This window comes from Haliaeetus albicilla, chromosome 19 (assembly GCF_947461875.1).
Source record: "Haliaeetus albicilla chromosome 19, bHalAlb1.1, whole genome shotgun sequence".
Classification (NCBI taxonomy): domain Eukaryota; kingdom Metazoa; phylum Chordata; class Aves; order Accipitriformes; family Accipitridae; genus Haliaeetus; species Haliaeetus albicilla.
In genome coordinates, this window is record NC_091501.1 from 6142326 (window position 1) to 6155939 (window position 13614).

The following is a 13614-nucleotide window of genomic DNA, read 5'->3' on the forward strand; positions in this document are numbered from 1 at the left end:
AGGGGAGGAAAAGGGGAGGAAAAGGGGAGGAAAAGGGGAAAAAATTGGCTTGCTGTCACCTGGTTTCTTTGCTTGGAAGAGGCATCAAAATGAGCATCTGTTTGTGCAAATATTCAATTTATTTAATAAACTGGCCAGAAAAATACCACCACAGACCACTCCTGATACCATACAAAACACATTTAAAAATCCTTCAGTTGTGTATGAGTTTATAAAAATAACTTACAACACTATTCTAGAAAACTCAGTAGAAATACATTAATTTGTTACCAGGTAGAAATTTAGGCATAAGGCATTCTGCCCAGAGGGCTGGAGAATTTACCGCCTACTCACACCACACTACTAAACTCCTGAGAACCATTTAATAAAAGTAATCCGAACCTTTCTGCTAAAACAGAGGGAGATGAAAAACCAGACCAAAAACCACATTCATTTCCATTACAAAGAGGCATTCTTACCATTTCTTGACAAATATGTATGCAGGTTATCCAACACAGGAGGAATATTCAAGAATTTGTTATTTTCCATGGAAACCTCTGTTTTAAAAGTATTGTTTTCTTAATTAAATATAAACCAAAGCACACATGGAACTAAATACAGCTTTTAGGCCACATCTACATAGAAGACTTTTTACTATTGGTTTTTGGAGGTTGGGTGAGGGTTTTGTTTGCTTGTTTGTTTTGGGGGGTGTTGTTTGGTTGGTTTTTTTAATTTTACAGGCCCACAAATCTGCAGGAAAGTCTCAATACTGCTGTGTTCAAAGTGGCCAATTTAGACCTGAAACGGTGCAGTGTACAATAGCTCACCTCGAAAGGAAGAATTTATTCAAATTTAATAAAGTTGCACAGAACTCTTGGAAGTGTAATTCATTCCACATTGGAATTCTGTCAGTTCCAAATTGGATTAATTACAATCACGTAAGCTGCAAGATAAAGCTAAGATCACCACATCTGTGTTATATGCATGGTGGTTACTTTCAGGGGAAAAAAAAGCAATTTTCTGTATAACAAGGCCTTAATAAAAAGTATTCTCTTTTCTCACTAAGGAGAACGTTTTCACAAATAAGTTTCTCTAAAATAAAAAGTCACAACAGAGTCAGTTTGGAAGCCAAGAAATATGTTATTCTAGATGGTACCAAGCTTTTTTCCAAGGATATCTTCTTCCTCATGATCAAACATGTAGATACAATTTCCCCTCCATATGCACGCGAGCTGGTAAAATGCATGCTCATGAGACCTTGCAATTGCTGTGTTATAACCTAGTACACAGTGGCACTATACAATTATCTGAACTTGTGGTAATTTTCTTGATGTTGGAAGTTCTTTGTTCGAGTAAGAAACTAGAGAGAAATAAAAGCAAAACGAAACAGTTGTTGTCCAGCTGTGCTAGCAGTTCTTCCATCACTGCCCACCAGACAATGCAGGCTTCAGGCTATGACTTCATGAAAGCATTCGTTAAATGCCCTGCCAAGCAACAGCTCAAAAGTCAATACTCCCATTGCGTTGCTAATTGCCAGCCAATCACCGCAAGTGACCAACTCCCACAGTGCTCTTCTCCTTAGGATGAGGAATGCCCTGGTTAAGATCTACACATTTTTGCAGATGTCCGAGGATGACTTCTCCCAAAACTTTTCTTCTGAATTGTGCAAGTCAGACACTGCGATGAAAGTCAGTCTCTGGCAATAACAAGAATGGGGGTCTTTAACCTCAGCATCCAGCCTGAAGGATATTTTCACCAGAACGCTTAGTCACAGACAGGGTGGTGAATATCTTAAGAGAAAGAAAAAAAGATGACTTTTAGTACGGTTAAAATTAATCTTCTTTTCTGGAAGATCAACTTGGGCATAATGCTCAAAACCACAGCCATTTCTTGAAGTAATAAAATAATAATGAAAGCCACACATTTAAAATGCTTGCCACTAAATAGCACACACACATACAAATACCCTTTGTTCTCTTCATTTACCTTATGGTTTTCCTTTTACAGTGGAAAAGAAAGAATTAAGGAACTAAGATGGCTTTATACCACCTTTTGTCTTAATGCTCCTGTTTTTGCAGTGGGAATGAGCACAGCAATAATAAACTCTGGTCTGTACACCTAATGAGTAAGTACCTTTATGGCTCAAAGATAACTTCTTTGTTGGGAAAGTGAAGTTAACCCAAGGCTACAGCATTTGGGAGAACATAAATTTTACCTCTGTACCTTCTAGATTATTATAGAAATGTGGAACTGATTGCTGATGTAGGTATTATGTCTGGGATCTGTATCCTCTGTGCAATAGCTAAGAAACATTTAGTGAATCTAGGCTGAAAAAGTCCAATCTTTACTGCTTTCACGTCACGTTAAAGAAAACAACATATTCAAGAGTAATTATTGTAAAATTAAAAGGTATCAAAATTCAAGAAGAAAAACTCTACAAAAACTTGTTTAATATTAGAACTTTACTGTGCAAATAATTGCATAGTTTTGCATAGATATAATATAGAAAGGAAAAAAGGAAATCAAAACCACTTCTATCTAAATGGTTCAAAGTTGCAATAATTAGCTATCATCAAAGCCATCTCTCAGGAAGAATAAACTTAGCACAGAATAAAGTACATACACATTTCAGTTATGCAAATAACACTGAAGTATCTAAAGATAATGGGGATCTGAAAGCCCTACAGTTCTCCAAGTAGAAGCTTTGCTGCATTAAGGCTGCTAGCAGCTCTTCAGACAACATCATCAATAAATGATACAGCTCTTCCACTTTCTATAAGCATGTAAAAGCATTACGCGCAAATCAGGAAGACAAATGCATGTCTAATATATATGGCGGAAGAACAGCAATATATTTAAACCATAGTGCATGGCTTGAGACAGGGTTTCCAACTCTTCGGTTCTGATCCACAGACTGACAACATATGGGAACCTTCATTTATTACTATTTCACTTCAACAGACAAAGATTAAAAAGCACAAAATTCATCTGCTTTCTTCTTGGCCTGACTGAAAGCTCTGGGTGTGCTAGCCAGTTCCAAGGGCTGCAGGGACCACACAGCTCCCTAACTCTAGTAAGCTAGCTGCGAGTCATTTGATAATTATTGGAAACATGAGGTTTTTTGACAGAACTTGTTAGTTATTCAAGTGAAGACAAAACCTTAGATCCAATAGCTGGAAAGCCATCATTAGCTAACACGAAGAATCATCCCAGCTTTCAGAAGACACTTGCTCTTCATCACAGATGCTCGATTATACACGCCTGTATTTCAAGCAGTGCAGTACAGACCGGGCTGAGAGGCAATTCTGTGTAAGGCTGAGGTCCTACCAACTCTGTGCTTGCAGTTATTTGTACTTCGCCTTGCAAGAAATTCCATTCAGAACTCATGTTTTCCACAGAACAAAATGCTGCTTAAATAAGAGAAGTGAAATCTGGCCTAATTTGTACGCAGTGAGAAATGGGACCCTCAGTCTTACAGTCTTCTTCAAGTTGAATAATACCATGTTTCACTGGAGACTCTTTGAGCAATGAATTAGTACTGATGCCAGTGAAGATGTCAGCATCTGACCCTGCAACACTGTCCCTTTCCTGCTCAAATCAGACTTCATTTTCCTTAGCTATTACATGGATGTAAGATAAAAATAATGCCAGTTATCCATCATTCTATTCATCCAGGTGTGTGCGGTCCTCACAAATTCCAAACAATATTTGAGCTTTTTTTTTTTTTTAAATCAAAGAGTACCATCTTGCACTTTGATTTTTGTTTACTGGTTAAGAGATTACATTAAGTAACAGGCATAAAAAAAAAACCTTTTGAAGACTGGCACTAAAAATGATCGCTGTTCCCTGGAGCTTTTAAATAGTGTATTTCTCCTGAGCCAGTTTCTTCCTCCCCCACTCAAACAAATATGATTATCTGAAATTACCTCCCTAAATTATGTCTAATCATCATTCTATTCAGTTTCAATTTTAGCAGCTCAGATGTCCAGAATAAATTATGACTATCATCTTCTCTTCACACTGCATATGCTAATATCTCACTTGAGTACACAGGCTTGAATGACTCCCTCAGAGCTCCCCCTCCACAGGGCCCCTGGTAAGATAAGGGCCTGCTACCCCTCTTCAAGGGCTTCCAAGAACGCCATTAGATGATACTAGAGAAAAAACACAGAATCTGTATTGCGGATGCTTTGAAGATGATTCAGATTGCTAGCAGTCCATTCCATCAATGGAGTTCATATTATATTGCTTATACTGTATCACTCTGGAAACACAAAACCAGAGAAGCTGACTTCACTTCTGCCGACCAGCATCCTGGTGCACTCTTACAACACTTTGTAGCTAACACAAGCAGGTAAAAACAGATATTCTGTACAAAGACCTACAAAGATCATAAACAGTTTGCAGGGATCGTCAGCTAATATAAACTGGTCCTAATGCTACTAAAAAAATCAGTGGAGCATCTCTGATTTACACCTCGGAGGAGCTGTCCCCCACCCACTAGAGAAAATTAAGCTCTTCATTAAAGAGGAACAGCAAGACATACACAAGAAGAAATGTCTGTGTGGCCTCATGTACTTCACTTCAAAAGTGAAGGCCTATAGAGTAAAGTAGAGATCATTAAAAGGGCAGAATTTAATAGAAAAATTGTCACGTAGCTGGTACCTTTCCACCGCACCAGTTTATAAGCCTATTTTGAGTACACATATCTAAAAAAAGTTAGCTTTGACAACCATTTTAGCAGAAATAGTATTTGAAATCTTCATAAATGGATCTTGGAGCGGGAGGAAAATTCAATACTTCCCAGTAGAGAGAGCACTGGAGAAGGGGAGACCATAAACATTTCACAAATGAACACACTAAAAAAAAAAACATTACCCCAGATTAAAACTAAATGTTAGATTTCTAAATTTTAAAACCAGATCATTTCCTGTCCTTCCCTCCCCGCTACTTTCCCCCAAATTCGCACCTCTTTAATAGACCTCTGCTATTCAGATTTCCAACACCTTACCCCAGAATGCTATGAAAGCTGGGCTATGAGGTAACTTCATATACAAACCTCTGCACAGACAGGATGAATTCCTATGGTGCTGTCCAGCTGTTCTTTTGTGATCCCACATTTAATAGCAGCTGCAAACCCTTGGGTGACTTCTCCAGCATTTGGACCAAGGACATGGAAACCAATGACTCTCTCCTAAATACCAAAGATAATCAAATGCAAGCACAGTCGTGCATTCAGTTCTCTTCAGACAACATGTAAGGTTTTCTTACTTAGAGTATAAAATTTAATCAGCTCATAGAACACACTAAAAATTAATGTAACCACACAAACATGAACTATCATTAGCACCAACAGATGGAAGATAGTTGGTATAATTTTGTTCTCTCTCTGAAAAGGAAAAGATTCAACTAAGAACTCAAGAATCAGCTTCCTTACAAAGTTTTGTTTGTGCAGGGATCCTCCGTTTACATCAACAGCATACAAATTTAACATACACCGTGATCTATGCTTGATTATTGTGTGTGTCCTAATTGCAAACATGCATTTAAATTTTATTCAGGCAAGCTCTTCCACTCATTCCAGCAGACTGCTCGCCTAAGTAAACATGAGCGCCTTGCATGAAGGTTTGCAACATCAGCGCCTACGCTAGGTGGCTATGTGGAGCGTGTCTACTGAAGAACTTTCACTTTGATAGTTACTTATAGGAAAGGGCCACAAGCTAAAGTTCTGGCCAACCAGATGTGGCAAGAAGTGTATTATAACCAAACTGAAAACTACTCCTGTTGCAGTGTTCGCTGTCATTGGGAGATAATATACCTAGAGACTGGCAAAACAAATTGAAAAGACATCCAGTTACAAGAAAGATACTATTACTTCACACTTCTCACACCTACTGTTCAATTGCAAAATACGTCAAACTGCACATATAACCTCAGCAAACACTCAGAGCAAGCTGTACTGACTTGACCTGCTTTTCTCAAAGAAAAGCTTGCTTCTCTAAGAAAAGCAAGTCTCCTTTAGCAAATGCCAACTGCTGTGGGCTTCCAGGGCATTAATCAGATTTTGCTGAGCATAGATGTAGCCCTGTTGGGTATCAAAAGTTATCTGCTCCTCCCGCTAAATATCACATATAAGGGAGTGTGGATATTCAGTACACTGAATATTTTTCTTTCAGTAAGCCTGAGAACTGAGATTTACCACAGTGTTTATTTAAATAAAAAAAGCTATAATTAGGTAATAACTAAAATGGAATGATCCTTATTTTCCTTTAAAAATATGGAGATGTGTAAAAATCAAGCCATAGTAATGAAACCAAGGTAACTACAGTTACTGAACTATTTTTCATCCACGGTAACTTTAACTCTACCCCTAGATTTTTAAACGTGTTCCAAATTTTCAGGACAAGAAATGGAAACAAATTAATGAAACACTTTAAATCACCATTAAGCCTTTTCATTTTCTTAAGTAACTTTAGATTAGGAACATAACCATGCATTCTAAAACAGCTTCCACACCAGTGCAAAGTCCTTCAGAAAGAGGAGATGGGCAAAACCGGACAGGTTTGCAAATTTTACAAAATTGTGACGTGATGCTTAGAAAGAAAAAAAATAGGTAAAATAGATCAAAAAAAATTTTTCAGGAGCGATAACTCTATGCCACTATCTTAACAGGAATACATTTTAACAGCATATTATTCTTCATAATAATTCATGTTATTAAAATGAACTAAATTTTTACTAAACAGATGGTGATCATTCAGAGGAGGGCATGCCAGTTCTTTTAACCAATTAGTAATTTTGCTTGTGCTTCAGCAGGTACTGCGTATTTCCACTGCCAGGAAATTTTATCCTAGTCCAAAGATAATCCTGGCATTATCACCCTAAATGAGATTTGTGCAGGCAAGATACATTAATCCTGTTAGAATGAGCTCAAGAGTTTTATAGACAGATGTGGATTTGCAGAGGTTACAAGTTGTGATGGTTTCTGAGTGACCTCAATTTCAGAGAGAAGAATCTCCCAGAAAAGAATGTCCCAGTTTGGGGATGGGAAAATTAAGATAAACCGATAAAACTTCTAACTGTTTTTACATGCATTGATTCGCTCACTTTTCAAAGTTAGTCAAACAGCCTTAGAGCTCTCTACTTCTTATTTTACATATATGGAAGAAGTACCATATATTAATAGCAATGGCAGAATTTTCTATTCTACTAAGGGTCATTTTTGTATAAACAAAAGTATTGTATCACTGTAAATATTTATTACATTTCAAAAGGTAGAAAAATTTAAATTAATTTTAATTTGTTCACAAAACTTATTTATAGCTGTGGTATCAACAATCCCTATGATGAACCTATAGCTGCTGTTTCCCCTGGAAGGAAAGATGCACTTACATTATCCTGAATATTGCAAATTATCTTCGCGTAGCATTTGTTGTTGTCTCTGGATGGCACAGTCCATTCCAGTGGCCAGAAATGACTATGGTACACCTGGCAATACAACACAGGTTAAAAAAAATAGTTGTGTAATTTCACAGCAGAGTGCATGATCTTCCAAAACCGGACAGATTATCTTAAATAATGAGCCATGCATGTACCATTTAGAGTATTTGAAATCAGGGTGAGACTCTTTCCCCTTGATGAATGCCAAAGAAGGAAGCCTCTGGAGAACAAGCACTAGTGTCATCCAATAATTAAAAAAAAAAAAAAAAAAAGCAGAAGCAGCTATAAGTATATTACACTTCCAGGATGCAGTTCACCATGCTCTCATTAAACTAGACAATTACAAGCTTCCCTCATGGAAGGCTGTATTGTGTCTGGGTCTACCTTGAATGAAGGCAAGAATATTTCTCAGAGCAGAAAAAGGGAAGAAATGGCCTCAGAGCCTGGGTTTAGGAGAGATGAGACTATGTATCACTGCAAAACGGAAAGTACATTGAAGAATCAACACATTTTCCTGTCTGCCACCACCAGCATCACTGGACAGATTCCCAGAGCAGATAAGGCTGCTCACCCACCTATATAGCACATATCTCAGAAAATGATGGGGTGTTTTGAGGCACAGTTCTACCCAGAGCTCCCGACAGCTCCTATTATAAACTAATCTCAAATTGATTACTATTTGAAATAAAGTTTTAATTGATCACAACTCCAGTAAAAATGTTCTTTCACAAACTAGGAGAGACAGCTCAATGTTTTTTCACATTAATGGGGTTACAAAGCATTCATAAGCATCACTATCTGAAACTGAAATTTAAGGGGTCTGAATGACAGATGCTACTCAATAATCTTACTGAAGCTTGCAAAAGCAAAAGCCAATATGGCAACATGATAAAGAGGTCAGAATAAACCAAATGAGGACTTAGCCAGAACACAAATGCTTCTGGATGCACATTTTAAAAAATGGCTTTGAAAACTGAAAGTGCATTTTCCACAAAGAAGGGTCCAGTGTTTCACATATAACGGCAAGAATTTGACTCAATGACAAAAATTTGACTGGGTATATACAAACTTTGTGGGCAGAAAAGAATATAAGCCTTTGCCCTGTAGTAAGGTTAACAGTACCTGACACACTGCCATTTTGAGTCACATTTCCTTCTATTCTCCACATTCCAATTCAAAAAAATGTAACTGACAAAGCTAAGAAGGACACAAGTTCTCAACTTCATGAGCCACCACTTATCTGCTTATTTCCCCAACTAATGCTCCTCAGGTGATCTTCATGGGATATAAAAGTTCAGTTTATTGTCTGACTCCCGCCCCTCACACTTTCTGTAATGTGGTCTGTATAGTATTTTGTAAGAACTGCCTTAGGCACTAAGTGCTTACATATGTCTAATTTCACTCTTGAGGACCAATCCCAGTGAATGAAAAGGGATCACTCACGTGAGTAAAATTAAGCACATACCTCTTTGCATAGTCAAAATAAACAGGAAAAACAAGCGTAACAACATTTGGCTTTATAAAGTAAAAAACACTGTGGCAAGGAATTTGCCACACTGTAGCTACAAAAAGCTCCACTTTGACATTAAAACCAATGTATTGCTTCCAACACATAACCAGCATTAATTTATCCTGAAGTATTTGCACACACAAAGAAACCTTTTTTTTTTTTTTTAACCAAATATTCCACCTTCAAGCCCTGTTTGCCAAAAATAGAACATATTTGCAACTAGAGCTATTGGAATTAGGGACTATTTTTATAACATGCCTAGGAACTGTCAAGGAAGACAAAAATGTACCTAGTCACCTCCTGCCCTTACATCAGAACACAGAATGCTGTTTTAATCAACTCTTGACATTATTTTAAATTACAAATTGGGAACTTAAAATGCAGATGAAACTAAGGCATTTACCTCAATGTTTTCCTCCCCAAACTTCTCCACCGCAGCCTCTTCAGAATACCCACAGGCTCCATACTCCAAAGGAGTGAATACAGTGGTTGGAACATTCACATAGTCACACTGTGTGGCATTCAAAACAAATAACAAAACCACATAACATCAGTAATAAGATCAGCACAATGGGTAAAAATTCAGCAGTCTGAAATTCAGACAGGAAGAAAAGTTGGATTCTTCAGAATTCTGAAAGCTACTTTTTTTTTTAATTAAAAAAATTGTTTTAAATTAAACTACTGTTTTGGTGGTGTCCCTCTCAGAGGCATTAACTAGAGCAAGAACAGAAAGACAGTTTAAAGCCACACTGACATTAACATGCATAGATTAAAAGGAAGAGGAAATTCAGTGCCCCGTTTTAAAAATGTACCAGATCAAAGGTCTGGTACATTTTAAAAACAGATAAAAAGTACTGCCTCTACAAAGCATTCTATTTTTAGCTGGGAATGCTGCAAAGACAACACCATCATCAAAACCCATCGTCTTTTTTATCAACTGTGGCCTAGGTGATGCCAAAGGACCAAAGACATGAACTACAGCCATTTGGGGGGACAGCAAGAACTAGAGCTGACACTGTGTGCCTAATCACATATCATGAGAGGCAAATACTGACCCCTGACTTCACTGGAGCTTTACGGAGTTCTAGAGGTTCCCCTTCTGGGCAACCTCTGGGCCTGACCCCTCTCACTGTAAAGAAGTTTTTTCTTATGTTTAAATGGAATTTTCCTGTGTTTCAGTTTGAATCCATTGCCTCTTGTCCTTTATACCACTGAAAAGAGTCTGGCTCCATCTTCTTTACTCTCTACCATCAGGTATAAATACACATTGATATAAGAGCCGCCCAAGCCATCTCTTCTGCAGGGTATAAAAAATTCCCAGCTGTCTCAGCCTCTCCTCATGTGCCAGATGCTCCAGTCATGGCCCTGTGCTGGACTTGCCCTAGTACAGGGGAGCCTAAAACTGGACACAAAATCCAAACCTGTCTCACCAAAGCAAAGTGGAAGGGAAAAGGTCGCTTCCCTCCACCTGCTGGCAATGCTCTGCCAGGATGCATGTGCGGGATGCAACCCAGGATGTCACTGGCCTTCTTTGCCATGAGGGTACATTGCTGGCTCACAGCCAAGTTGTCCCCCAGACTCCTTGAGGCTTTCTCTGCACAGCTGCTTTCCAGCTGGTGGGTCCCCAGCCTGTGCTGGTGCATGGGGTTACACCTCCCCAGGTGCAGGACTTTGCACCTCTCCTTGCTGAACTCCGTGAGATTCTGGTCAGCTCACTTCTGCAGCCTGACGAGGTCCCAGCACAGACACCGGTGCATCAGTCACTTCCCCCCAGTTTTGTATCATCTGCAAACTTGCTGTATGTCCACTCTGTCTCATCATCCAGATCATTAATGAAGATGTTAAACAGTACTGGACCAAGTATCCAACCCTGTGGCATACCACTAGTGACTGGCCTTCACCTGGTCTTCGTAATGCCCATCAGAGTCCTTTAAGCCTGGCAGTTCAGACAGTTTTCAATCCACCTCGCTGTCCACTTACCTAGCCTGTACTTCATTGGGTTGTCTATGAGAATGTTATGGGAGACAGTGTCAAAAGCCTTCAGTAGAATCAAAGTAAACAACATCCACTGCTCTCCCCATATCCACCCAATTAGTCATTCTGCCACAGCAGATTAGCAGGCTGGTCAGCTCTATTTAATTTCTAGTAATTTTAATTTATACGGATTTCAACTCCAATTAACTTCCTTTGTGACCGGGAATCAACTAAGATGCTGCTTACTATTCTTTCCCCACCTATCCACAACACTTCATTATGTTTCATACAATCACCCTTTGCAGATTTGTTACAACAGCAATGTAAGCCAGGATCCCATCTAAGTAGTTACTCATTTCTTGGATTCACTGAAAGAGATGATGCTTTCTTTGGCAGCATAAGGATTTTCATGCCTTGAGAGACAGTTATCTGGCATAAAATGTAAATTAAGACATTCCCATAGTATTGGGGCAAGAAAAAAAATTCTGGCTCCAGCTATGGTTTTCTTAAACTTTGCCTGGCTGATGTAATGACATTATGCACACTGATTCAGGATTCTGTTACCGCAATACCTGCCAACCTAAAATAAACAACTCAATCAAGCTCTAAATCTGGCCGACAACTGAACTTGATATGAATACAGCAGGCTCTAAAAGAGAAAAGCCTTTATGCTCATGCCCTATGGTTATGAAGGTGAGACAAGCACCCACGTCAACGGTGCTTGGGTAACAGTTCTTTAAAGGCACTCTCCTTTCCTCCTGGTTTAAAGATAAGGTATAAACGAGTACCTGTGTTACTACCTGTGCTACTCCTATTTGGACTAGCATAACTTGACTGAAACCTACAATTGCACTAGTATGAAATGTAAACACTGAATTGATGAATTCAACTTCTCAGATATAAATATGTGCTGACTTGTCGGCACATTTGATCTTCCTTTGTGTCCATATTCAATTATAAGCGGAACTATGTATTACATTGAAAACGTAAGGCTGAGAAGTGAAAAATTAGTGGAAATAACATTAAAAATGAAGAGCATCACAAATCCCTATTACACTATTTAGGGACCCTAGGTAGGTTTAGTAAACTGCCTATGAATTAGAGTTAAAGCATTTAATGGGATGGGAATGATTGCTGACTTTTAGAGAAGGCGGTAGAGTTAATAACAAGTTAAATGATCTCAGTTAATTTTATTATCGTTATACTTAGAGAAAAATAAAACCCCTTAATAGGAAAAAAAAGAGACTACTGCTTAATCCATAAGGTATTAATTTCATCCTACACAATTAGCAGAACATACCTGCAGTAATATCTTTCCAAGGGGAAAATTAAAGCAATCATCAAAGCTAATCCTTAAAAGCCTACTGAGTTTTCCATAAGCAAGCAAACTTGCATTCTGCACTTAGAAGTAGAGCAATGACAGTGTTTTGTTGCAACTGGTTCCTTACCTTATTGGTTGCCCCAGCATAAAGCCTTTGAACTAACAATCTTCCTGCCTGGATTGCCACTGGTGTGAGTTCCAGCTTGTCCTGCAGTATATCTCCAACAGCATAAATATATGGCACATTTGTTTGCTCCTCATCGTTGACAGGAATTTTTCCTGTTCTGGAATTTGAATTAACGAGAAAAAAAGATCTAAGTGTTCTGCTGTGAAGACTGTAGGTGTAAATAATCTTGCAGGAGTTAGGCCCTTTAGCTTTAAGAGAAAGACACGTATTTGAAGTACGAGGGAAAGAAGTCATACTCACAATCTTACAATCTTGGCCAAGAATGTAAAGTAGTGCAAATTTGACCAAGACTACAGGAATTTACACACTGGGTAAGGAGGTAGCCCGTGAAGTTGTGATTAATCTCCTGAATCAATTCTTTGGTGAGGCATAAATCCTTTCCTCAAACACCCTCTACTACCAGCTGAGCTGTGTACTGGCAACCTTGAGAAATGGCAGGAAGGGACATTCTCCCACTCAAGATGTGGGACAAAAGAGTTTCTCCACTACTGAAATTCCAGTCCAGTGACTGAAGCAGTTTCTAGAAACTTACCCTTCAGGCTTCTACACAGAGACAGGTCAAGCTGTTAGATACCCTACCTAAGGGACAGCCAGCAAGCTTTTTGTCTATAAGTGTACTGAGCTAATGGAAGTTTTTAATTATTAATATTTCCTACTTCATTAACAAATGAGATAGTGCAGTAATCACTGCAGGAAACACATGTAACAGGGAAACCTAATCAGACAGGCACAGAAACAGTCACATAGTTACTTGAGGGCCCAGCAGTGATTCCCATGTTAAAATCCAACTTTCTCAATTTTGTTCCTGTTAACAAATACACAGTTTATGCTAATAATTTTATAGTTCATTCTATTAAGCTAGTAATAGGTGTCCTGATGTCAGAAAGATGTGTACTGACAAGACAACATGAGTCTGCCAATTTTAAGTGGACTAAAATTTCCACTTATTTAGAACATCACAACAGCTCCGTTCAGTAACATCAGTCACTGCGCTCCTATAAGCTGCCCTTTGCACTGTTTTTCCCATACACTACCAAGTCAAGTTCATGGTCCTGTGGCTTTTCTTCAAAGGGAAGATCGTCTAGGCCCCACATGCCTAGAAGATGTTTTAGTTACCACTATTGAAAATGTTACCAATAGCTCCACTCCCTGGTGCAACGACCTCACTACATTAAACATGAAATGCTCCTCTACAGGACAAAT

The 13614-nt window shown here is 38.6% G+C and overlaps 1 protein-coding gene across 1 annotated transcript in view; it reads right to left on the bottom strand.

The window, feature by feature from the left end:
- Positions 1 to 100: 100 nt before the first annotated feature.
- Positions 101 to 13614, bottom strand: part of TXNRD1 (thioredoxin reductase 1) — a 40149-nt gene continuing 26635 nt past the window's right edge. Inside the window, exons 11-15 of the mRNA XM_069807430.1 lie at positions 12352 to 12508; positions 9333 to 9440; positions 7372 to 7467; positions 5039 to 5173; positions 101 to 1769 (exon numbers count right to left, since the gene is read on the bottom strand). Of these exons, the coding sequence (XP_069663531.1) occupies positions 1707 to 1769; positions 5039 to 5173; positions 7372 to 7467; positions 9333 to 9440; positions 12352 to 12508 (559 nt within the window). The 3' untranslated portion in view covers positions 101 to 1706. The remainder of the gene's footprint in view (positions 1770 to 5038; positions 5174 to 7371; positions 7468 to 9332; positions 9441 to 12351; positions 12509 to 13614) is intronic.